This window comes from Anguilla anguilla, chromosome 10 (genome assembly GCF_013347855.1).
Source record: "Anguilla anguilla isolate fAngAng1 chromosome 10, fAngAng1.pri, whole genome shotgun sequence".
Lineage (NCBI taxonomy): Eukaryota > Metazoa > Chordata > Actinopteri > Anguilliformes > Anguillidae > Anguilla > Anguilla anguilla.
The window spans coordinates 40,619,710-40,644,957 of NC_049210.1; the positions used below are offsets into that span (position 1 = coordinate 40,619,710).

At 45.3% G+C, this 25,248-nt stretch overlaps 2 protein-coding genes across 3 annotated transcripts in view; both read left to right on the forward strand.

Annotated features, from left to right (window-relative positions):
* Positions 1–21,631, forward strand: part of cemip2 (cell migration inducing hyaluronidase 2) — a 47,258-nt gene extending 25,627 nt beyond the window's left edge. The window contains exons 10-24 of the mRNA XM_035379479.1: positions 1,583–1,652; positions 3,261–3,389; positions 4,973–5,061; positions 6,587–6,718; positions 7,301–7,336; positions 8,228–8,383; positions 9,135–9,312; positions 11,919–12,134; positions 12,445–12,656; positions 13,456–13,638; positions 15,361–15,577; positions 17,119–17,220; positions 18,235–18,380; positions 19,183–19,289; positions 19,827–21,631. Coding sequence (XP_035235370.1) covers positions 1,583–1,652; positions 3,261–3,389; positions 4,973–5,061; positions 6,587–6,718; positions 7,301–7,336; positions 8,228–8,383; positions 9,135–9,312; positions 11,919–12,134; positions 12,445–12,656; positions 13,456–13,638; positions 15,361–15,577; positions 17,119–17,220; positions 18,235–18,380; positions 19,183–19,289; positions 19,827–20,029 — 2,176 coding nt within the window. The 3' untranslated portion in view covers positions 20,030–21,631. The remainder of the gene's footprint in view (positions 1–1,582; positions 1,653–3,260; positions 3,390–4,972; positions 5,062–6,586; positions 6,719–7,300; positions 7,337–8,227; positions 8,384–9,134; positions 9,313–11,918; positions 12,135–12,444; positions 12,657–13,455; positions 13,639–15,360; positions 15,578–17,118; positions 17,221–18,234; positions 18,381–19,182; positions 19,290–19,826) is intronic.
* A 2,497-nt stretch (positions 21,632–24,128) lies between these two features.
* Positions 24,129–25,248, forward strand: part of trpm3 (transient receptor potential cation channel, subfamily M, member 3) — a 191,831-nt gene continuing 190,711 nt past the window's right edge. The window contains exons 1-2 of one of the 2 annotated variants that reach the window (XM_035378693.1): positions 24,129–24,191; positions 24,614–24,748. In XM_035378693.1, coding sequence (XP_035234584.1) covers positions 24,144–24,191; positions 24,614–24,748 — 183 coding nt within the window. In that variant the 5' untranslated portion in view covers positions 24,129–24,143. Of the gene's footprint in view, positions 24,192–24,613; positions 24,749–25,248 lie in introns of those variants that run through there. The other variant, XM_035378699.1, reaches the window with a different exon arrangement.

Below are 25,248 nucleotides of genomic sequence, written 5' to 3' on the forward strand. Positions count from 1 at the left end.
AGTACTAATCAAACAGCGTTTTGCTTTTGGTGCAGGTTTTCCTTCTAAAGAATCCTAACATTTTCTAAATAACATGATTCAATAATGTGACATTATTTATGGCTGAACAAACATGCCAGTCTAATGGTGGCTTAGAGTGCGGTCAGTTTTACAAAAGCAAGCCCGTTATTCTAAAGAGGTAAAGTACACTGCGGAGTTCACACCAGAATCCTTTGGGACCAAAGTCCAGTACTCGAACCCCTGCACACCCCACACCACTCGCCTGAGTGTCATAATTATGAGCTATGTAACAGCAAAAAAAAACATAAATGCAGCTATCCAAACATCCATAAATCCTACTTCACACTTGTAAGCGGCAAAAAATAAAGAAGAAGAACAGCAAGATTTGCGGTTTGTTTGACGTCCAGCCATCCCGCTTCCCGAATAACCTGCGTTCCCTCTGATCTTGTTTCGGATGTCACGTCGTCGCACGAGAGCGGATGTTTGTTAAAAAACAAAGTTTTAACTGCTAGCACATGTGTCGAGTAATGAGGGTCGGAGGTCAAGAATGTTGGGGGTGGAGGGGGGGGGGGTGGAGTGGGCGGTGGTGAGGGGGTGAGAGGGTACAGATAGAGGCCTTGAAGGGGCAAACAGCCAGCCCACATCAGCCTGGACTGACAGGATTGATAGTGTACTTCCAGGGTTGCTTGTTTGCACAGTGGTGTGTTGAGACTCAAAACATGGCAAGGGAGAGCAGAGACATTTAATTTCCTCTGACAGAAGGTGAGGGTGCTGTTCTTATCCCCGCAATAACACTCTCCACCTCCGCATGCCTGTTTTCTGCTTGTGTGTAACTTTGTGGAAAAGGGGGATAGTGGGAGTTGTTGTTTTCAGAGAGAATGGGTCCTGTTTTCACAGGTGCTTGACTGTTCATTGTCTTTTCATTGTTGTGCTTAATAACAGCAGCATCAGATATTACCGTCTGCCCAGCATCCAAGCCGTAATCACCTGATTATTTCTAAATCACAGTTAGATATAGCCTCATATTGGAGGGATTTAAAACTTAGTATTTTTATTGCATTTTTATCCATTATATATTTTCACGTGCAAGTTATTTCACAGTTTTTAAAGGGCTTTTTTTTCTGGTTATGCAAGTTATTTATTTGGCGGTGTGGTTTCGTGGTTTTCATGACATGACTAATCTTACTGAAATCTAGTCTTGACACGCCCTGCTTTTCATATCACATGACTCTCCAGTTTGCACAGAATTTCTCACACATTCAGTCTGTTGTTGTCGGTATTATGTCACATTCCACTCTTTCTTGTGTGTTAAGAGATGCTCTGTGATAAAGCCAGGTGGTGGTGCTTCTGTTGTCTGTACTTCCTTATTTGGCAACGGAAAGTTCTGGTGTTGTCTGTGCTGTCACTCTAGTTATAGATGTTCTGTTTTCAGCCACTACCCTTCTTGAATATGATACAATTAGCCAATCAGAACATATGGAGCTTTGACAGTTATTGTGGTAGAACATTATGACAATGGAGCTGACATTCTGGTTAATATTGTGTGTGTGTGTGTGTGTGTGTGTGTATTGTTGTTTTATAGGGCCGTGTCTACATTCTGGATTGCAAACCCCAACAACAACTTGATCAGCAATGCGGCTGCAGGCTCCCAGGTAGGAGAATCCTCTGTGTTGCATCTGTCCAATCAAGCCTGGGCTCTGTTATCCAAATGCTCATGGGAGATGAAGGTTATGGAGTACTTTCAAAGTAGCTCTGGACTTCACCTCCCCGTCTGTACCCCTGAAACATTGCGTAACACCTTTTCAGTGGAGCTCTCCCAAGGTCACTCTAAACTTAATAAAGAAATTAAGTCACAACCGCCCCCCCCCCAAGTTGAACATAGATTAACTTGGTACCAATTATTCAGAATAATATTTTCTCTATGTAACCAGACTTTATGAAATATGCAGTGCCAATAAAACTGAAATCCTTTCTTAAAACTTTAATGCAGCTGACTTTAGTGGTTTGGCCCACCTGAGATCTTGCACTCTCTGAGATTAAATTGCAAATTTGTATCATTTGTTTACTTCTACTTCTGAGATTTCAAATTTTAATAAACAGCTTCATGGTTGTACAGTCGCACATCAACCGTTCCTCATCTTCAGTGGAAAATGGCCAGGAAACAGACCCAAGCGGGGTTGCAAAAAAACACGTGTGTGCTCCAGTGTCTGTTTAACTGGGGCCCCTGAGGGCCAAATGCAGCCGGCCACAGACGTACTCTTGACCCTCTGGGTATTGAGAAACGTATATTTTTTAAAATATTGTCCACATGCATCAAAAATTGTGATATTGCCAAGTCTTCATCTGCACAGCATCTGTGCAACTCCCACCACAGGCAAAACTATAAATAATGTTTAAATATGCAGTGTATCAATATGTTGTTTTGTTCCCATTACATTTACATTCATTTATATGAACTTCTATTCGTTTGGCAGACGGCCTTGTTGAGTGGGACTTTTCGAAAGACGATGGATTAGTCAAAGTACAGAGATGATGTCGATGATGTGTCATCAGTGTCCCAACTAGAGGGACAGGAACATTGAGGATGGGGGCGCACGTGCGCCATTTTTATGAAGAAACCGGCCCCAGGAAGTAGTTGCAGAGTATCAGTTGTACAAAATAAGAGCCTGTCGTCGGTGTAGAATGACGAAACGTTTGCCATGTTGTGCAAGGACTGACTCAGACAGTCTTGCGCGACTCGCCCCCTGACAGATCTCTTTCTCCTTAGAAGTGCCAGCCCGTTTACGACTTTCCGTACGTGTTGACTTGCATCTCCGAGTTTCAGTTGTGTCAGTCAAGCGCTCAATGTTGTGTAAAAATAGCTGTTGCTTCCAGGCGCCTCATATTTCTCAGAACCCTGTTAGTATGTGTGGGGTTGTCCAAAAATATGGCTGCAAGGATGCTTCCATCATTAGTTTTTCTCCATGTAGAACAATTAGAACATCAAGTTATTGTTTTCATAATTATTGCTTGCATGTACATTTCCTTTTTTTATAACACTTTTTAATACTTTTTAATCTGTCTGTTTGTGAAACGAACAATTCTTGATGTTTGATGAAACAAAAATAATGGTAGTGGACACTAAAGCTGGATTAAATGAGTTCTCTGTGTACTTGCTGCTGCTGTTGTGAGTAGGGGATGTTGAATAATGGGCACTACAGCTGGTATGATAATCAGGGGTGTGGATTTTTGGGAACACTGTCGTCTCCTCTGTGTCCCAGGACGCGGGGATCTGGTACGTGTTCCACAGCGCCTCCACCGGCGACTCCCACGGAAGGGTCAACGAAACCAAGTCGGAGCTCACCCCCCTGGGGATATTCTACAACAACCGCGTGCATTCCAACTTCAAGGTGAGTCCGCGCCACTCTTACCCCCCCCCCCCCCCTCCAGATCAGTCGAGGGGTAGCTGGCCTTCACCTCCAGAGGACGCTGAGGCCTTGCACGCTCTGTTTCGGCTAAACCCTTCGCCCCAGCGGGCCCGTGGTGGGGGCGGAGTGGGGGCTCCAGGGTGCGCTTCGGGTCTTACGTCCGGTACCATCTGCTTCAGTTCATCCATTACCACTTTGAAAATAAATACTTCCCCAGACCGCGGCGCTGAGGGGAATAACCCCAACTAGACGTACTGGGGACACCACCCCCCCTCCATCCCCCCCGTCCCCACATAAGCATTCTGTCTCACACGCACGCACCCACATAAGCTTTCTGTCTCAGACACACGCACACACACACACACACACACACACACACACGTAAGCATTCTCCGTCACACACACACACACACCCACACACAAGAATTCTGCCTCACGCACAAATGCACACGCACACACACACACACACACACACACACACATCCTTCTTAGACATAGGCACATATACACATAGGCACACTGGGAGGGGGGTCGCACACGCTGAGGGGAGTCAGGATCCATTCCAGTACCTTCCACTGTGTCCCATTAGCGCGTATGGATTTCAGTTATACAAGAATTCCAAATAGTATTTATGGGTTAGCGTGCGGTTCCTTAGGCCCGTACACCGGCTCCCTCTCTCCTGTTTCGGGGAACGTTCTAGATCTTGTGCGCATTCCTGTTTTTTTTTTTAATTTTTTTTTTTTAGAGTGAACTTTTAAAAAAGAATTTTTTATGAAGGGCCTTTTGCGTAATGTACAACAGTCCCTCTGCCTTTGACGTGTACGTTCGGGGAAGTTTGATTTTAAATCACTCTGGAGAGGAGAGAGAGAGAGAGAGAGAGAGAGAGAGAGGCGGCTCCAGCTGACGCACAGCGCGGCCTCTGCTCGTCAGTCAGAGCGCGTGATTGGTTTGTAAGGCCGAGCGGCTGTGTTATGGCTATCGCTTAGCCTTGGTAATCTGTGTGTAATGCGCTGCGCGTGGAAGGACAGATTACCTGTAACCTGAGCTCCGAGAGCTCGTGTGGTAATAACGTCCACCAGAGATCGTTAAAAACAGCCCTGAAAACGTCCGGATGAATTACTGCGTGAAACAGCTGGGAAATTTTCATCAGGCTCTTCATGCGAGACGGATGATAATTGCCTCCAGTGTTCTGCATATGAAGCATCAAGGATTTGAGTTCAGTGTGCTACATCAGTAACTGTGGGAGCAGCTGTTCTGTTTTGTATCTTTGTAATTGTATCTTTCACTTTCTCGGTTGTTAAGAAAATGTTTTTATGTTTTTTTGTGCAGGAATAATCTTGTAAAAATCTGGGGCTCTCAACCTCGTTCCTGGAGAGCTGCAGGATTTTCCAGATTTTGCTGTTATCAGGAATTAGTTGATTAGTTAAAGTAGTTAAATTAAAGCAGTTAAAGCAGATGAGGGTGTGTGGAGTTTAAGTAGAGCGCCTCCACCCTCTGCCCTGCCCCCACCCACCACTCATTCATGCTGTTTCTTTAACCTGCTCCTGCCCCTGTCCCACCCCCAGGCCGGCCTCTTCATCGACAAAGGTGTGAAGACCACCAAAGCCAGTGCCACCGACCCCCAAGAATACCTGTGCCTGGACAACAACGCCAGGTGAGGACACGCCCACCTGGGACGTGACGGACAGATGGGGTGACCAACGTGTGCTGGTTTTTTAAGCTTTGGGGGAGGGCTTAGGGCAGCTATGGAGCATGTGCTCTGTTATATGGAATGCCTCAGGCTCAGGGCTGACCGTGTGACTCTCACAGGCATGGCTTCCATCACATGACCACGTCGATCACATGACCAGTGTCAGATGGCCACTACACAGCTCGCTTCGAAAAAAAAAAAAACATAAATGTCTTGTTTCGTGACCGAACGGTAAATCTAAAGACACACAGCATCGTAAAGATCTAAGAGAAGGAGTTGGGGGGGTGGTGGGGGGGTCAGCGGGGGTAACACAGTTTACAGAATGGTGCGCATTACAGTGTGGGACAGACATAAAGAAAGTGTCTGTGTGTGCTTGTGTGTCTGTGTCTGTGTGTCATGGGTTTGGTAGCTGTCCATTTGAAATGTGTGATGCAGTTTTCCTACGCTGTAACGCGGTTGCCTCACCATGGGGGATGGGGGTAGAGTTGAGAGGGGGGGTGGGGGGGGGGGGGGTCCACGTGCTGGCGGTCTCAGGACCGAAGACCGTAAATCAGTGAACCGCAGGACCGTGCGGGGGGGGGAGAAAGGGAAGAAGCCAACCCAAGGGCCTGTAGCTGAAAATGAGCTGCTGTTCTTTTTCTAGAGAAGTTTTAACATGAGGGTGTGTGAGTACAAACGCAGAAAGGGGGCTTTTGTGGAAAAAAAAACATTTTCTGCTTGTGTGTGTATGTCTCTGTGTGTCTGCGTGTTACGACCCTTTGCTATCTCCATGGTGAACGCGGTTCAGTTTGTCCCAGCTGGTGCTCCGTAGTTGTTTTTGAGGTCTGCTTTCCTGGAGAAGGGGCTACCTTTTTTCCACTTCAGACTTTTTTTTCCCAGTCCGTGCAGTGGCTTAATGCAGCACACATACACGTGTGGCCCTGGAAGTGAAAACGAGTGTTTATGTCTGGATTTTTTATTTTTTTTTTTAAAGAAGGAAAATCTCAGAGTGGAGAGCTAGCGGTGTCTGTTAATGCCTCTTTCATCATCACCACATGATATAGCTCCGTATCTCCACATCTCTTACAATGGAGCCGTTTGTCACTGCTGTAGTGAAACTTGGCTCTGAGCAGCTCTGTTCCCCAGCGTTTGAAGAAAAGTCTCCGTAATCTATGGCAGTTAGCAGTAGTATGCGTTGAATTATAGTCCATTTCCTCGGATATACCGACCCTTTTTCCACACATGTTGTTGAGCACCACGTTTTTTGGCTTTATTTCATCATTTCCAGGGCCTTATTTTACCTGGCAGTGGACTTAGTTTGGCCTGCAAACTAAAAGTTTTAGTGTGGACATGCCTTCCCCTTCTACTAACTGCAGCAGTCGCCGTGTGATCAGTTAGTTGCAGTCACTGCGTGATGAGTTAGTCACTGTCCCTGATGTGTCATCTCTGTCGTAATTGTGATGTCATTCATTGGATTGCATTGCGATCACTTTTTTTTTTTCCTCTTCAGATTCCGCCCCCACGAGGATGCGGACCAGAACAAGCCACGCGTGGCGGCCATCGTAGACACGCTCATCTCCTTCAAGAACAATGACCTCGGAGCCTGGATCCGAGGTGGTGACATCATCATTCAGAACTCCGGGTGAGTCGCTTCACTTTTCAGAACAAAGGGTGATGTCATCTTTCAGAACCCTACTTTGGTGGCAAAACCCGGTGAGCCGCTTGGGCTCGTAACATCGCTGTTCAGAATTCTTAGAACTTGAATACCATCTTGGGAGTTCTAAGGGTTTCCATGCCTAAGGATGTTCGGGCTACTAGTGATGAAACACCATGCTCCACAACTAATTTCATAAACATTTTCATATTTAATGGATTAAATATCATTTCAAATATCACAGTACAGCTCGCATTTTAAAATGTGTGTGTGATTTGGTGTATTATAGAATGCTTTCTCGTTTTTTTGAGTGTGGGAAAATCATTTTCTTCCAATCCCACTGAATATTGCGTGACATTTTTTTAACATGGCAGGTTTTGCTGATTGTCCTGGTGTTTTTGGGCTGTACAGACTGGTCACTGTTCAAATGGATTTAATTACACCCTGGAGGCACTTACTGTTCATTTCTCCTTTGGAAACACCCTGAAACCCAAGCAGAGTGTTATTGCACCTTTTTGAAAAGATGTTCGTTTGGACGACCGTTTCAATCCGTGTTGTTTCTGTCGATAGATTTGCAGACAACGGGGTGGGACTTTCGTTCGCCAGGTATGTTTCATTCGTCTGTTATTATAATAATGTTGTTCTTTTTCAAATACCAAAAATGTTATTTTATGGTAAAAGAACATTTCTCCTTGCACAGTATCAAAAGATATTATTTTGCTTTCTCTGCCCAAGTGTACGAAGCTATAGTATTACGCTTACTAAGTTGTTTCAGAGGTAGATTCTGCATATTTGTATAAGAATGTATATTTGGCTTTTGAGTATGAGTATATTTGTATGAAGCGGTCCAAGACCTTTAACTTGCAGACTGTACCAGTTCTCAGTGTTCACAGCGCTGTCACAATGTCGATGCTACATTAGCACTGCAGTATCACTGTGTCTTTAGTGCATTATTGCCTCCGTACTGAGTTTCAGAGCGCTAGGGCTTTTCCAGTGAGGTTGGGTGTGGCTGTGGCCTGTGGCTGATTGGCAGTCCCATGGGGGGGGGGTGGGGGCGTGGCAGAATCCTTCTCCACACACACCAGCCACGGTGGCCAATTCGGCAGCCAGATCCACCCAACCAGATGGCGGGTTTGGCCGCAGTGCAGGGGCGAGTCCCCTGGAAGTTAGGCAAAAACGCCTGCAGGACTTTTATCACCCGTATACTGGACACATTAAGCAAATTGCAGCTGGAGCAACCTCAGGCGGTGTGTGTGTGTGTGTGTGTGTGTGTGTGTGACAGCAGTGTCTGCTTCTTTCTCTCACGCACTCACTGGCACCCTCATACAACCTCTCTCATACACGCACGCTTTCCCTCTCTCTCTCTCTCTCTCTCTCTCTCTATTTCTCTCTATCTCTCTCTCCCTCTCTCTCTCTCTCTCTCCCCCTCTCTCTCTTCCCCTTTCTCTCTCTCTCTCTCTCACTCTCCCCCTCTCTCTCTCTCTCTCATATTAACAGTGATGGAAGCTACCCAAAGGACGAGGGGTCGAGCCAGGAGGTGACCGAGTCCCTGTTCGTCGGGGAGAGTAAGAACCGCGGCACCAACGGCGGGCAGAACAAGTACTGGGGCGCGGGCGGAGTGGACGGCGGGATGAGAACTCTGCCCCGGAACAGGTGAGTCGGGGGTGGGTCCCGCGGGTCGAGCGAGCGGACCGTCGGGCGAGAGAGAGAGAGAGCGCGCTCAGTACGAACGGACGCAGGGACGGGAAGTACAGCTTTTCTGAACTTCCTGTCTTAAAAAAAAAAGATCCAAATGATGATGTAATGCGTGGGTTTCTGAGTATGTGCCCACCCCCTCCTCACCCTGCGTGAGCCCCACAGGCAGTGATCAGATGGTTAAAAATGAGCTTGCGGTTTGGGAACGGGGTGGGGGGAGCAGGGTGGGGGTATTGGAGAAGAGGTTTTCAGAGCGTGATATAAATGCGTGAACTCTGTCCAGACATTGTCCTGCGTGGGGGGGGCGGGGGGGGGAGCAGGGGGGGGGGGTATTGGAGAAGCGGTTGTCTGAACGTGATATAAACGCGTAAACTCTGTCCAGACATTGTCCTGCGTAAGCAGCAGAATTTCGCCCACCCGCTAACAGACAGCAAACTGTTTCCCATTAGCACGAGTTTAAACGCAGATCGACTGGGGGACGGAGCCGTTCTCGCTGCGAAGGGAGCGCCGGCCAGGGCCAAGACCTCCGCTTAGCTCTCTCTGCCACGTACAGTATGTGGGAGCAGCTAGTCGCCGCCATATTTGTTTTCTTAGCTAGTGGGCCGGTGAGGTGAGGGTTTGGAATGTGCGGTTTTTGGCGTGTGACTCGTTTCGGCTGGATCGGGGGCTAACTCTGGCCCCTCCCCTCTCTCTCTCTCTCTCTCTGCAGGACCTTCCCCATTCGTGGTTTCCAGATCAACGACGGGCCCGTCCGCCTCACCCGGAGCACCTTCCGGAACTACGTCCCCATGGTGGACCGCTTCACCAGCGCCGTGGGCTTCAACCTGAAAAACACCTGGCAGCTCACGCCCAGGAACAACCTGTCCTCCCTCAGCTTTGAGCCCAGTGTGAGTTCTGTGCTCCTCACTGGCGCTGTACCCCCAGTCCTGTACCCCCTCACCTGTACCCCTCACCTTCACCCCTTCACCTGTACCCAGTTACCTGTACCCACCTCATCTGAACCCCACAAATCTTCCAAAGTGGTGTTTCTGTTTCGCACCCCTCATCTACACTGAACCCCCTCACCTGTAGCTCATTGATCCTTCTGTACCCCTCACCCGCACCTCAGTAATTCTCCTGCCGAGCTTGAGTATTCACCAACGACACCCACCCAACACTCTGAACATCATACTGACCATATATCCCAGTCCCAATACTGCACTGAGGGCTATATCTACCCCCTCATACCACAGAGAGGGCTATATCTACCCCCTCATACCACAGAGAGGACTATATCTACCCCCTCATACCACAGAGAGGGCTATATCTACCCCCTGCTACCACAGAGAGGGCTGTATCCCAGTCCTAATACCATGGTGAACACTACATCTACACCTAATTCCACAGTGAGTGATATATCCCACCCCTGATACACTATTCACTACTATATCTTACCAAACCCGGTACTGCACCTCTCCCAAACCACCCCGTTACACTCCATATCTCAAACCTGACCCCCCCCCCCCATTTATTCCTCTCCATCTCTGACAGCCCCCCCCCCTCCTTACATGCCTTTCCACACCCCCACCCCTCCAGGCAGTATAGCCGTTTAAGGACAACTCAACACTTGCCACTCAAGTATACCACACTGTGTTGAGTCAAGTGTTTGTTTTTTTTAAATGGAGCAGTGGGATGCATGTTGGGATTACACTCAGCCCTTTTTCATGAGTAATGATCAGCCTAATTATTAACACATGTTTGCATTTGCACATTAAGGCTGGGGTCTGACGTTTGGCTTAGTCACAGAATGACTGGAGCAGCAAACTGTTATTTCTTTCCAGAACCTTCCAAATATTTACTGTGAAATCAAGATATTTAGTGTGTGTCATTGTGGCTATGTGCGTGCCTGTGTGTGTGTATCTTTGTGTACGTGTGTGTGTGTCATTGTGACTATGTGCGTGCCTGTGTGTGTGTATCTTTGTGTACGTGTGTGTGTGTGTGTGTGTGTGTGTCATTGTGACTATGTGCGTGCCTTTGTGTGTGTATCTTTGTGTACGTGTGCGTGCGTGTGTGTGTGTGTGTGTGTGTGTCATTGTGACTATGTGCATGCCTGTGTGTGTGTATCTTTGTGTATGTGTGTGTGTGTCATTGTGGCTATGTGCGTGCCTGTGTGTGTGTATCTTTGTGTACGTGTGTGTGTGTGTTTGTGTGTGTGTGTGTGTGTCATTGTGACTATGTGCATGCCTGTGTGTGTGTATCTTTGTGTATGTGTGTGTGTGTCATTGTGACTATGTGCGTGCCTGTGTGTGTGTATCTTTGTGTACGTGTGTGTTTTATTGGGTCCACAGCCTCACACTTTTATTACACCCGGTCCTCTGTGGTTGTGTGGGCTTCACCCCGACTGCGGAAGTGTATCCAGCGGGGAGCGTGAAACCGGCTCGTCACCGTCACAAGTTCTGACCTGCAGCCCGTGCTGCTGTAATTACCATAACAGCAGTGGAAGCTCGCCGCTTTCCACCTGTTTCGCTCTGCCCGTGCGAGTTCTAAACCCCTCGTAAACGCACACCGCAGGACTACCGCAAAAAGGCCGCGCAGTCGCCTTTTCCCTTCTGAAAGCAGGACGAGCGGCGTTCTTTCAGACAGGGTGAAAAAAATTTGAGAAGTCCTTGAGTGATCTTTCGGTGTTGTATAGAACAGGAATTTTTTTTTTTTTTTAAATGGTGGCCAGTTGTGTAGACCCATAAATCTCTCTTATTGAGTGGCATTGTCCCAGTTTGGCTTTGACTTCTTTTAGAGAGAGAGAGAGAGAGAGAGAGAGAGAGAGAGGCAGACCTTGTGTTTCTGGTCCAAACTGCTGTTTCCCCTTTATCATGTCTGTTGGAGGAGATCTCCTGTGCCCCTGGGAGAAAAAAAGATCTAAAAAAACAATTCAAAGTTACTTCGTAGGCAGTTACTGGATGGAAAAACTAGACCCCATGCACAGCAGCGCTTTTTTTGTGGGGGGGCGGTTGACTTCTCATGAAGTAGCTCTCCCCCTGGTGGCGACCAAAGGGACTGCAAAGTGAATGACATGAATGAACGTTTTTCTCTCTTCTAAGCGCGCTGCTACAGCACTTGCAATACAACCAAGAACACGGATGAGTTCTGACGTCTGTTGTGGTATTGAAAGTTTGGATTTAAAAGTTCTCAAGTGTTTTGTTTTCTTAACTTTCTCTTCACCAGAAATATTGCGAGGATCAGTAATGTGTGGGTGAAAGCAGATTCTCCTGTATAACTAATGCTTTTTAAATTAAGGTTTATTCCAAAAATCAAGCATTTGGATTACTGACTGGTAACTTAAATAACTGAGATGTTGTGTTACATGCTGATTGCAGATGCTTCAACACTATTGCTCTCTTCATCGTACCTGTGACAGATGGACTGAAACAACAGCAGTGTTGTTCTACTGTTTGTTTTTCCATACAAAAGCACCTGTGATTGTAATGTAATTGTGATGTCATCTTACCTGTGGCAGGTGACTCTGAGGGCCTTCTTCGGGCGGCCGGGGCAGTGGTTCGAGGAGAACGAGCTGGACGGGGACAAGAACTCGATATTCCACGACGCGGACGGATCTGTGACGGGATTCCGCGACTCGTACGCTGCCAGAATGGACAACTTCCTGGTCCGACACCCCAAGTGCGTCAACTTCACTGAGTGGAACGGGCAGGTGTGCAGCGGCAAGTACTCTCAGGTGAGTGCGATCCGAGGTAAGAGAATATCTCAGGTGAGCAGCGCATTCTCAGGTGAGAGAATATCTCAGGTGAGCAGCGCATTCTCAGATGAGAGAATATCTCAGGTGAGCAGCACATTCTCAGGTTAGAGAATATCTCAGGTGAGCAGCGCATTCTCAGGTGAGAGAATATCTCAGGTGAGCAGTGCATTCTCAGGTAAGAGAATATCTCAGGTGAGGGTTGCAGTACTCCTTGTTGCTCTCAGGTGTTAAGATGACTAACTGACTCACTGACTGACTGGCTCACTCATCCCCCCCTTACCTGTTGCAGGTGTATATCCGGACACTGGGCGCCTCCAGCCTCAATCTGTCCATCAGCAGGGATGAGTACCCAGAGAATCCCATGGTCCTGAGGGGGATCAGCAGCCAGGGGGCGCCGTCTCAGCAGTACCAGCCCATCCTGATGATCGGGAAGAGCTACACCCTCCACTGGAGCGGGAGGGCCCCGCGGGAGATCGTCCTGTCTCTCATCAACTTTAACCAGTGAGTCAGTGTGTGAGTCAGTGAGCGAGTGAGCAACTTTAACCAGTGAGTCAGTGTGTGAGTCAGTGAGCGAGTGAGCAACTTTAACCAGTGAGTTAGTGTGTGAGTCAGTGAGCAAGTGAGCAACTTTAACCTGTGAGTCAGTGAGTGAGTGAGCAACTTTAACCAGTGAGTCAGTGTGTGAGTCAGTGAGCGAGTGAGCAACTTTAACCAGTGAGTCAGTGCGTGAGTCAGTGAGCGAGTGAGCAACATTAACCAGTGAGTCAGTGCGTGAGTCAGTGAGCGAGTGAGCAACATTAACCAGTGAGTCAGTGTGTGAGTCAGTGAGCGAGTGAGCAACTTTAACCAGTGAGTCAGTGTGTGAGTCAGTGAGCGAGTGAGCAACTTTAACCAGTGAGTCAGTGTATGAGTCAGTAAGCGAGTGAGCAACTTTAACCAGTGAGTCAGTGTATGAGTCAGTGAGCGAGTGAGCAACTTTAACCAGTGAGTCAGTGTGTGAGTCAGTGAGCGAGTAAATTGTGAGTAAATTGCTGGTTTTGTTTTTTGACAAGTATGGTACTGTGAAGCCAATGTAAAAAGTAAAGCTTTGCTGTAATTAAAATGGAAGCAGAGCTAGAGGGGAAACTGTGCCCAGTTTGTTCTTGAACAGGACAGGGTCTCTGACCCGCTCCAGATCCTGCATGTTCCAGTTCCGTGTGTTGCTGAGAGCCTGTGCGTAAGCGTGTGCCCCCCCCGTGTCATTGTGAAATTTTCTCCTGACTCATTTCCTCGTCTGCTGTCCCGGTTCTGCCGTTGCCAGGGGTGACTGGGTCCTGGCAGGCCTCTGCTACCCTCAGGACACCACCTTTCAGGTCATGGCGGATACCAACGACCGCCAGAACAACGTCTTCGACAACCTGGAGGACTACGGTCCCGTGAGCTCGCTGTCCGAACTCGAGCGGAGGCCCCTGGACAGGAAGTACTTCTTCGACAGACCCGCGGGGTGAGGGGACGGGGAAAGGGGTCGGTCACGGTTCTGCTCTTAGGGTCAGGTGACACCGGGGTCATGTGACCACCCTCACCTCATGTGGTGTGGGGCACACAGCTGACATGTGACTTACAGCAAGAATGTTATACATATATATATATATATATATATGTATATATATGTATTTATGCTGTGCATACATTTGTTTTTTATATTATTATAAATTATATTTACTTTAAGTTATAGTTATACTACTAATGCTAAGTTAGGTCTGAGCTAATGTGTAGCACCTTTTAATGGCTTCTGAGGATTGCTGTCAGAATTGTCCTCAGTGGGGAGGAGGCTGTCAGTGTTGTCCTCGGTGGAAAGGAGGCGGTCAGAGTTGTCCTCGCTGTCGGTGCTGTCAGAGTTGTCCTCGGTGGTTAGGAGGCGGTCAGAGTTGTCCTCGGTGACAGATGGCTCCGGTCTCCCGCGGAACGTGTGAACAAACACAAGCGCTCAGCGTGCGTTCAGGAGAGCTTCTGTTCTCTCCTTCCCCTGCCACGGTCTTAATTAGCATGGCTTCCCCCCCCCCTCCCCCCCGGCCTCCGCTATCCCCTGTTTCCTTTAGAATAATACACTCTGTCCCTTTTCCCAGATGCTATAATATCCGCATTTCCTGAGCAAACAGGCGAAGGGGCTTACGAGTCTGCCCCACTCGGATGAAGCCAGCCAAGTACAAGTCTTAGACCCCATTTGAAACAGTTCACAAGGATTACAACACAGTACCCCCCACAGTCACCACCCCTCACCCCCCACACACCCCCCACGCACCCCCTGGACCGCTCTCAGGCAGCTGCTGCCAACCGCCTGTTAGCCATTTTGTTGACACCATTTATTGTTTTGCTTGTTTTTACTGCTGCTATTATTATTTTTATTATTTTAATGTATTTTTTAAATTATGATTACAGTGTTCCTTAAGTATTTTCTGTGGGAAACTTGTCTCTCCCACTGCTCTTGTTTACTTCATATTCACTAATTCACTTCATGCCAACTCCTTGAGGGTGGGGGGGGGGGGGGGGGGGGGGGGTCAATGGAGGTAGGCCGTGAAGAGTGAAGCAGATCTCACGCTTCATGCCAGCCAAGGTTTATGATCTGAATTTTAGTCCTGTCTGGAAGAGACCATTTTTTAAAAAGCCATGGGGGAGTCTGTGTCTCCAAAAAAATTTTTAAAGACTGGTAGAGTACACTTATTCCACAAGACTCTTACTAGTACATGTACTTAGTTTACCTCTGTTGATGATGATATCACCACCAGTTCTGTATTTATTGAAGTGTGGAAAACCTTCACAATTTTTCGTGAATAAGACCCGTTTCGAAATGTGTTCCCCCCTGTCTACCCCATGCCCTCTGGCAGTTAGAGAAGTAGCGGCAGAAGCGAGTGCCCTTGTATTCGAGGAAACGAGGCAGATTAACTATCAGCAGTCACGCAGTGCATCCATCTATAACAGTCTGTACCAGTACCCAGTATCAATATGACATGAACGGTTGATTGACAGCTTATGTTGAAAGCAGATTGATTGACAGAAAGGTCAAATTGACAGCAGATTGATGGACAGCTGGCTGATATTGATTGAGAGAAGGGTCAAATATTTAGCTGGATAAATTGACAGAAGAACCAGATTTTCAGCAGGTTGATTGACGGAAGGCTCAGACCCTCCGCAGGTTGACTGACAGCTGTCCGTCTCCCCGGTTCAGGCTCCTGTGGCTGTACCTGAGGGCGCGGTACGGGCGGGACGGGCAGAGCTACTGCTCGGTGAAGGGGTGCGAGAGGGTCAAGATCACCGCCATGAGCCACAGCAGCCAGGCCAGCAACTGCATGGCCAAAGCCTACCCGAAATACAGCAAGACCCCCACAGCCATCGTCCCCATGCCCAAGCGCATCGGCCCCTGCAGTAACTGCGGTGCCCTAAAGGTAGGCCCCTTCACCTGTTCTGGCCTGTTTTTTTTAAACTCGTTTGTCTTCTTCTGCCTTTCTAAAAATACGTAATGATAAGAGGAGGCCATTTAGCCCATCTAGGTTCACCATTTACCTACAAACTAGATCAGTGGTAACCAACCCTGTTCCTGGAGATCTACTGTCCTGTAGGTTTCTATTTCAACTCTAATTTGGCACATCTGACTCCACTAATTTGCAGCTCAACAAGATCTCTACCTGTTGAATAAGATGTGCTTTGTTAGGGTTGGGGTGAAAACCCACAGGACGGTAGATCTCCAGGAACAGGGCTGGTTACCACTGAAATAGACAGTATTGAGCATGGTGTCAAGTCTGGCTTTGAGCACCCTGTGGGTCTTTGCCTCTACTACTTGACCTGGCAGCTGTTCCGCATGCTTACAGCCCTGTGTAAAGAAAGACTTCCTGATGTTCGTATGAAAGTTACCTTTCACTAATTTCCCCCTCCCTTCTTCAACTGACAGAACTCAAATAGAAAAATAAATTGCATTCTGCTTTGTTAATCCCGTTTATGAATTTAAAAACCTCAAATAGCCCTGCTCACCTTTTGCTAAACCTGAAGAGATTAAGTGTCTTAGTCCTTTATCTCTTTTACATTTCATACCAAGAACTAATTCAGGTGCCCTCGTACTTATTTGGTTTGTTCTATAGTCACTGCTTCACTCTAATCATTTTTTAATTATCTGTTCTGTGTTTGTATCTATGAACTACTTCTCTCTAGGCTGGTCTTTTGAAAAACGGATACCTGTTTTATCTTTATGGGTTTATTTTACTTAAATCACTTAGATCAATAAAGGGTAAATAATTTTTTGAAAATATATGGCCAGTGTTGATGTCCTCATGTGATCATCTTTCTGAAACTGTCCATTGCTTTCTGTTCCCTATACTTTAAACTGCACACGTGATTTATTTGCTTATTTGATTCCCTCATGAAGTGCAATTTAAATGAAAAATTCCCCACGAAGCAAATAAATGGGTGCTCTCATTTGTAGATGATAATACACACACCGGGAGCTTGATGCATGTAATGCGCTGCTCTGTAAGACAGGGCTCCTGAAATTTAGACAAATCTCTCAAAACCCCGATCCCGTCTAATACAGAAGACAGAAATGACCTGGAGGGTATACCACGAAGGTAGCTTAACATACCCGGGGTTTCTTTGCGTTAGCTGGCTTCAGAAAACCTAACAACCACAAACAGGCTTTAACCGGTATCACGAAACTGGTTATCACCTTGCTAAGTGAACGCGGGCTTTGTTGATCAAGCTCAGCGCACGTTCCCACAAAAGTGGCGGTGTGTACGTGTGCATGAGCCTATAGCAGCGCAGCATGGGCCGCCCCCGAGCCGCGTATTCCTCACCTGAGGAAAAAAAAGAGACTGATATAGACTGTTATAGGATGGATGCAAAAGAAAGTAAAACACTCATAATGTCAAAAAAAATAACTCTGTCGCCGCTGTGCTACTGCGGTTTCTGTTAACCCCTTCCCTCCTGTGCCTGCCAGCTGCCGGTCACCAGTGACCCAGAGAACGTCTACCTCCAAGTGCAGATCAAGTCGCTCAGCCGGGACGAGGAAAGGAAAGGGGACGCCGAGTCCTTCATCACTGTGAGTAGCGCGTCGCTAACGCCGCTGCTGTACGGACCGGTAAACGTGAAACGGCCTGTACCGCTACCAAAATTGCCTGTACCGCTGGTGCTGTAACTATAGGAACCAGACTTGGTACTGTAACTGGAGAATTTACAGAATGACCATCAGAGCAAGCTGTGTGAATGAATGAAAGAATCCCATGTACTGTGTAATATGGGAATCATACTGGCTACATGCACTGCAAACATGCCTTAGGCGTGTACAGCACAAGGGCACATGCACAGTAATTTAGTCCAAGCACCTGGGTACAGTACATGCCTTATGGACGTACAGTGCAATGACATGCACAGTAGTGCAATCCAAGCACGTATGTATATATCAGTGTCAGAAGTACAGCTTCAGGCACCTTTACTGTTTGTACCACATTATGTGTATAAACTTAGCCTCTCTGTTTACTGTAATTGCATTAAATGCTTCATATATAGAGACGATAGGCATTTACTTTTGGATTCAGTCAATATTATTCCTGCTAACTGGTGCATGTACACAAAAATGTTATTGCACTGGTATCAAGGCTCTAAGACCTGGGTTTTCGACTGTGGGTCTTTCATGGTACCGTAGAGGGTCCCTGGGGACTTGATATGCAATGACTATATATAGATTTTAGAAAATATTTTAAGATATAAAATTTTAAAAATATAAACCTTTACAATTTATGATGGGGATCACATGGTGCCTAGGTAGGGGTCTCTGAATCAGAAACAGTTGAAAACTGTTGCTCTGAAAGTATATTTAATTACTTGAAGTAATGCCTCATGGAGAAAGTTCTTAACAAATTGGATTTTTAATGTGATTTTAAAACGTACAGTATATAAACGTTTGTAGAGTTTACTAATTTGAATATTTTGCTAGACAAAAAAAATTAACATTTCAGAAGATGTTTAGTATTTCTGTGCATCTGTCGCTATTTAAAAAATGCCTGTGGTGACCTCTGGGGTCAGTGTTGCTCTAGCGTTTTTTTCTTTCTTCAAGGTGAACGGTCAGAAGCACCCGTTCACCGAGCGGGGCTTCTTCCTGGTGACCGTGGACGGCTGCACTGGCAAGGTCACAAAGAAGACGCTGTTCCCCGCGCTGGATTCCAAAATGGAACAGTATTTAAAAACTGGCATTCCGAGGAGGTAAGGGAGGGGGAGAACGGGAGGGACCGGGGGTATTGATGAGCCGACCGGTTTATGGAAGCAGCCCCCACCACCCCCCCAAAAAAAAAAACATTTTTTGAAAGATCTCTCTGAGGCGGTGTTCCGTGTCTCCCGCGCAGTCATCCATCTAAATGTTCAGAGCTGGTTATTCCTGGCTGGTGTCTTCCTCTCGTGCTGTTTTCCAGCTATGCGAGGCATTTTAAATGGCAGTCCGTCTTCCCCTTTGACTGTGGGGGCTCAGTACTGGGGCGCACGTCGTGCAGCTGCCATGTCAGCACCCCAATAAATCATCCCTGACATGAGAATCAAGTACCTGTCTGGCCTGCTTTAACTCTTTACATGCGGATAACGTTCCTGTAGATCCCTAAGAATTTGTCAACAAACCATGTCACTGACCAAAACGGGACAGTCATATTAAAGAAGAATGTTCTTCTGAACATTGGTGAAAATTTATGTTTGTTTTAAAATTGTCAGTAATGCGGAGGGATTTTGATAAACGAGCTGGGTTGAAATATTTCAAATAATAATTTGTCACAGGTCTGATTAGATCATTGCTCCATGCACTGCGGCCTAGATTAATCATGTGTCTTTAACTTGAACTTGAAACTTGAACTTTTTCTGCCAAGCTTTGTGAACACTAAATGTATCTAATCATTATTTAAAGGAGGAGGAAATCCATTTGTATTTAATATAAATAAATGATACGTGTACAGGTAACATGTACGTTTATTTGTGAAGTCGAAACATGAGCACAGACCTCCTCCCTGTGTTCCTGCGCCAGGTCCATAGTTCTTCTCGCCACACGGGGCCAACTCGGCGACCACGCCCGACTCGGACAACTCCTCGTCCCTCTAGGGGCTGCCAAAGCTGCCGATCTTCAGAAGAAAGGTTGGTGCAACCTCATTCTTCTCTCTCTCTCTCTCTCTCTCTCTCTCTCTCACTCACTCACTCACTCTCTCTCTTTTTCTCTCTCTCTCTCCCTCTTTTCTGTCTCTCTTTCTTATACCTATTCTCTCCATTACGGCATCCCTCCTGTCTTTATTGTGATATTGATTAGCTAGCACTGGTTAGCATTATTGATTTGCCATTATTATCGTATTGGCTAGCACTAAAATCATCTGAAGTCACATGTGCGTGCCCTTTGTACCTCATTTCATTGATTTGTAGAAGTGGCTGAGTTCCATAATATTTGCTTTGCATTTAGAGGGTGATACTGGTTGCCCTGTTTCTGGTAGTTACTTGTCATTTGTGGTTATATGTCCTTGTGGCTGGTTGTATTGTTGGTGGTGTTTGACCACAACAGCCTTTTTTTTGGCGAAAGTGTTTGGCAGATTTCAGTGTCATAAGCACGTCATTTCGCCATCTATTAACAATTCTGGTGTCCATTTTCTCCCCACCCCCTCCTCCCCCCCTCCTCCCCTCCAGAGAGCTTGGCTTTTTTTGGGTTCCAGGGGGCTCCTGTTGCGCCTCCCTGGACGGGACTGTTCATGGGCCAGGGAACGGAGAGTATGGGGGCGCTGGAGAAGTTTGTTGCCGTGGGAACCGAGGAGTATTCCTGTGAGGGTGCCAATCTGATCAAACCGAGGAAAGACCTGGAACTGCTAAAGGAAGCTTTAAACAGCGGCTAAACTCTTTTCTCCTTTATTACTGATAGTTTTTTTTTTTTTTTTTTTTTTTTGGTTTGGTTTGGTTTGGTTTTTGAGGTTTTTTTTTCCAAATGTGAAAGCAGAACTAATGTGAACTTCATGAACTTTATTTATTTATGGCAGAGATTTTCAAAGGGTATAATTTTTTTTTTCAAGTTTTTTTCTCTTTTTTTTTTATTCATCGCCAAAACCTTGAGTTTGGGTTGCCATGTGTGATGCACTTTCTTCCATCCAGTCTTTGGTCGTTGGCGAAAACCGTCGTCTCCAGATCTGATGCAAGGGAAATGAAATCTCTCAAAGGAAAATGGAAAAGTTTTTTTTCGAAGACAGGTTCCTTTGTACTTCCTCTGTCCGGTGTGAAAGGATCCAATCTGCCTTAGATGGCTAGAATTCCTCACTCAGTGCAGTGCATTAAACCATGTAAAAAAGCGTCCGTTGAAAGAAGAATGTGTTATGACCTACTCCTTCATGTTTTCATTTTTTTTGCAATTTTTGCACGTTTATGGTTATTTGCAGATCTAATGGGAGCGCTCTGGATGTTATAAAAGTCATTTTCAGTCTAAGTGTTGGCAGTCAGTTCCAGTGAGCACAGAGTATTTGTAGCACCATAGATCTTTTTATCAAGAGTTCTAAATTTGCGTGTAAAACTTTATAAAATACATATTTATGCTGTCAGTGTAAACATGGGAAATGTTGCAGATTAGATGTGTGAATGGTGCCTTGTTGTGTTCCATTATGTTTTATTCATAGCCACTGAAACTGAGTTTACAACTTGATATTCCTGCTCACGTCATTAAGGAACATATTCTTTGTCATCTTTTTTTAATGCAAGGGATTGTGGATCGATACCAAAGCCTGTTGTATTTTTTCAGAAAACATTTCATGAGGAAAATGTCACTGTAAAAAAATAAATTAAAAAACGTTGAAATGTATTTAAATATGGACTTGAAACCTGGCCTGACTGTCTATGGGACTGGAGCAAGGATTCCTACTGAAGAGTGATTGGTCATCCTCAGGATGATGTCACAATCAATCGACCTCTTGAAGTTTGTTATGGCAACCGTCCCACCAGCTGCTATTGTCCATGTGGTGTTGTGACAGACTTCCGTGAAATACCTTTCAACCAGGAACCCGCAATCCATTTCAGCAGAACTCATGAATTTAAGTTGGCCTTAAAGAATGCCAAATCCGTTTTTTCTATTTGATCGGGAAAACTGTTCTTTGGAAGAAACCGCCTGCTTTTTAAACCACTGTACTGTATAAAATATTTTTGTAATAATTTTTATTTTTTCCAAAAATGCTCCAAAAAAGACACAGAACCAAACTTGCATTGTTCTTATTTGAACAATCTTTAAACTCAAATTTGTTAATTGTGAACTGTAGACAAAAAAAGGATGTACCAGACTCTGATTAATGTTGAATATTGTAGTGGTGGAGTAGAGTACTTTTCTTCTTTGAATGTTATATATTTTAAGGTGCCAGAACAATATGTTTTTATCAAGGCTTTATTTTGAAATTCTGCATCTTCAAATGCTTTTTTAAATTGCAAAGTTGATAAACATTTATACATTGTAATAACAAAAATGTGTATTTGTTTTTTGTACTACTTTTCAGTTCTGTGTTCTGTTAGTGAATTCACTTGGGATAGTTACATTTGCTATATATAAAAATAAGTTCTGCTTCAGATCTAGGTATGAATGGTGTGAAACTGCAGACAACTGGAGAACAAAGCAAGGACCTTGAGCTGATTTTAGTTATAAACATATCATTCCAAGTATTACCACAAGATGGCGATGTGGGACCATCAGTTTGTGTGTGTGCGTATGCGCGTACGTGTGTGTTGCTGGAGACCAGTCCAGCATTGCTGCAGTATTTCACAGAATAAAGTTATTGTGTTAATACCGGTATTAACACACACACATTCATTAATACTATAATTGCATTGATTCACCTCCCCACCTTTTTCATATTGCATACCTCCTCCGTGTCCCAGTAAATATCCCACAAGCGTACAGAGGTTGGATGAAAGGGGGTGAAAGGCACTACACTAGTTAATAATCAGTTCATTCATTGGGTTTCTTGCGGCAGTGGATCTAGGTCGATGCGCAACAGTTGCAAATGTGGGTGACGACTAGTTGGGTTTGTAGCAGCCTAGCATTCTGTCCGGGTGGGTGTAAACGCCTACACAAACGATCAAGCTGTCACAAACCCAAAAGGAAATGGACTCCTGCTCTGACAGCAGAACGTGTCGTCCCCTTAACGACGTCATTGAAAACGTCAACTGCTGTGAAGAAACCACACCTACTGTTTACTAATTGACACGACTCAGCATACCAATTTCTTCCAATGATCACCTACCCCCCCACCGCTAATTTGCAGGCTTGGCTACGGATAACGTGTGGACTTTTACGTGGAATTCAGGTGCAATAAATTAAACTTGGCCGGTGGACATGTGTTCCTTTTTATTTTATCCACTTTAATTAGGATCTTTTGAGATGGAACACGTCTTATGATGTCAGTAGCCTACACTCACGCCAAATCAAACCTCAGTCACAGTACTTTAATGTTGCTACTGGATAGCAAGAATTGCATTTATTCACATAATGGAAGAGGTAGAAACGACAGGCTCTATAAATAAAACTAAGTTATGCATATAACTAACTTTCCGGGCGTGACATTCAGTATGTTGCAAAATCTAACAATCAGTCTGAATAAATCGAGTTTTTTATGTCATATCTCATTAACAATATGAAAAATGAACCAAAACGGGGGAATTGGTGGTCACTGTTATCTTTGTAACAAAAGACAATCCAATTTCTGGGATAATATTCAGAGTCCAGTGGGAGAACCCAGCTGTGTGAACGCTGCCTTGTTTCTCTCAGTTCCTATAATTGATCTTTGCTTATTCTGTTCTCGCCATCTGTGAGCTGAAAATGAATTCTATTTGGCAGGACGTGGGGAAAAGTGTCTGAAATAATGACCACAAAAGCTATTTTTCCTCCTGGATATTGGTTCCGTGAACGGGAATGTTGTAGGCTAGTGTGGGATTGAAATATGGTAAATAAAGTTGGGATTCGTCAAATAAGTTAATTTGATTAACATGAAAATGTCCTTTTTAATTTTGAACGCAAGCTTAAATGAGAATAATCTGTTTGTTAGCCTACATTAAAATTACATTACATGAAATCTGCATTATGACGAGACTTGGGGAAATGCAACGTAAAGCTCCTGGGATTTTAAACAGCATCCTCATAAACTTGCTAAAACCAGAAGGAAAACAGATACCTTACTCCACAGTTGGCTTTAAGCAACATTGTATAGGAACTATCACATTGTTGGCATGTTTGGTTGAAGTTAGCGTTCTCATTTAAAATGCGGATGCAAATTATTGTGTGAAGTTTCACCTGGATGTCAATCGATACTCTAGTCTAGAAATCGCGAAGAAACTGCAAAAAAAGTGTAATTATTTCCTTGCATGCGTTATATAAACGGTCGGTTAAAAAAAAAAAAAAACTTTTTTAGAGTAGAATTAGCGGACAATTTATTTGCCTTGACAATGGGTGCGTTGCCACACATCGCCATGTCGGTTACAGTTACCGTTAATATGCAACGCTTACGATTCAAATTTAGCGGACTTGGAGATGTCATTTTTAAAGAGAAGCATGTGGCATGTCACAGATAATGCGCAAATATAAAGCTGACAGTTTTTTCAATGTTCAAAGCGCTGTAGCACATATCCCTTTCAGCACGGCAAACAGCAGGTTTTATTGAGGGTAACACGAATACGATTGAGTAATAAACCTGCGTAGTTACATTGTCAGGGTAGCGCTCTGTAATATAAATCATGCTGTGAGGTGGGATGCGATAGGCTAGAATTATTTACCCTAAATTAGTTCAATCATATTTTCAATTAAATCAGACCAGGTGCTGCTTTATGTCAACACACGCTGCACTGCCCAATTTATATCACAAACTATCCAAATTGCTTGAAAGGTTGACTAGTTTTCTCTCTCCCTCGTGCATGTTCCACGTGCCGCAGGCCAGTATTCTAACAACCTATGTACTGGCTCCTGTTCCCTGAGAATCGCTGGGTTTGATGGTTTTCTTTCCGGCTGAAGTCAATCAATCCTGTTTGCAATTGCAGGTTGGATTAACGAGTGTAGCCACCGTGCCTTAGAGAAAAGTATTTCTCCTTGAATCGCTTTACTATCCAGCTATCTTAACTGATAATATGCAAAACGCACGCGGTCCTGTTGTATCTTTTAGGTAAAAAAAAAAAGGCACTGAAATAACTGTTTTCGTGCACTGAGTGATTTCGCCATTTGACCTAGCTGTTTTGACTGACAGGATAGAAATATAGGAACAAACTGCTCGTGCTTCTAGAATTGAATTTGTGTACACAGAGGAATTGTCATTAAAGGCACTGTAGACCCACAAGTCATGCATTAGACAATGTGCATCAGTTTGATGAAAGCGTTGACAGATGTGGATGCCGCATGTGGCCACTTTTGATGCCAACTGCACTTTGAAACGCCGAACATATTGTCACGACCAAAAACTTTTCAGATCCACGCCTACGCAACTGCCACCTCGGCGCAGAACTGCCAGCTTCGCCCGAGCTCGGTCGAACGGTTCTCCCAGCGAACAGAAAATACAACAAAAAGGACGACAGAAGCGAACCGCCCACGTCTTCCCAGTAAGGTGTGTTATTTTTTATTTTTTTAATAACCGTGATTATCCCTGTAGCGGGAGGGAAGAAAAACGCGCTCCGCTGCTTAAGCAACCTGCGTGCAACGGAATGTTCGCGCGAGCGCCCACAGTTTCCCTACTTGCACTTCAGTGCTCAAGAATGCGGTCATCTATAGCCAAACAACATGTTGCACGTATTGAAGAGCGAGAATGGACCTTGAAGAAACCAGGAGAATAAAGCGGTCCCTTTGGTATGGCAATGTAGTGTAACTAGCGGAGAACTGGGCTTCTAATTTAAAGGTTGTAGGTCTGATTCCCAGTTAGGTCGCTCCCGTTGTACCCTCGAGGAACGTACTCGAATTGCTTCAGTGAAACATCCACTTGTATGAATGGGCTGTATGTAAAGATGGAAGTCGCACTGGATACGAGTGCTGCTAAATGCCAAAAAAAATGTCAATGAAAAAAAAAAAAGGTCTGCACAATATCTCATTATGGAAATGTCTCCCATATAA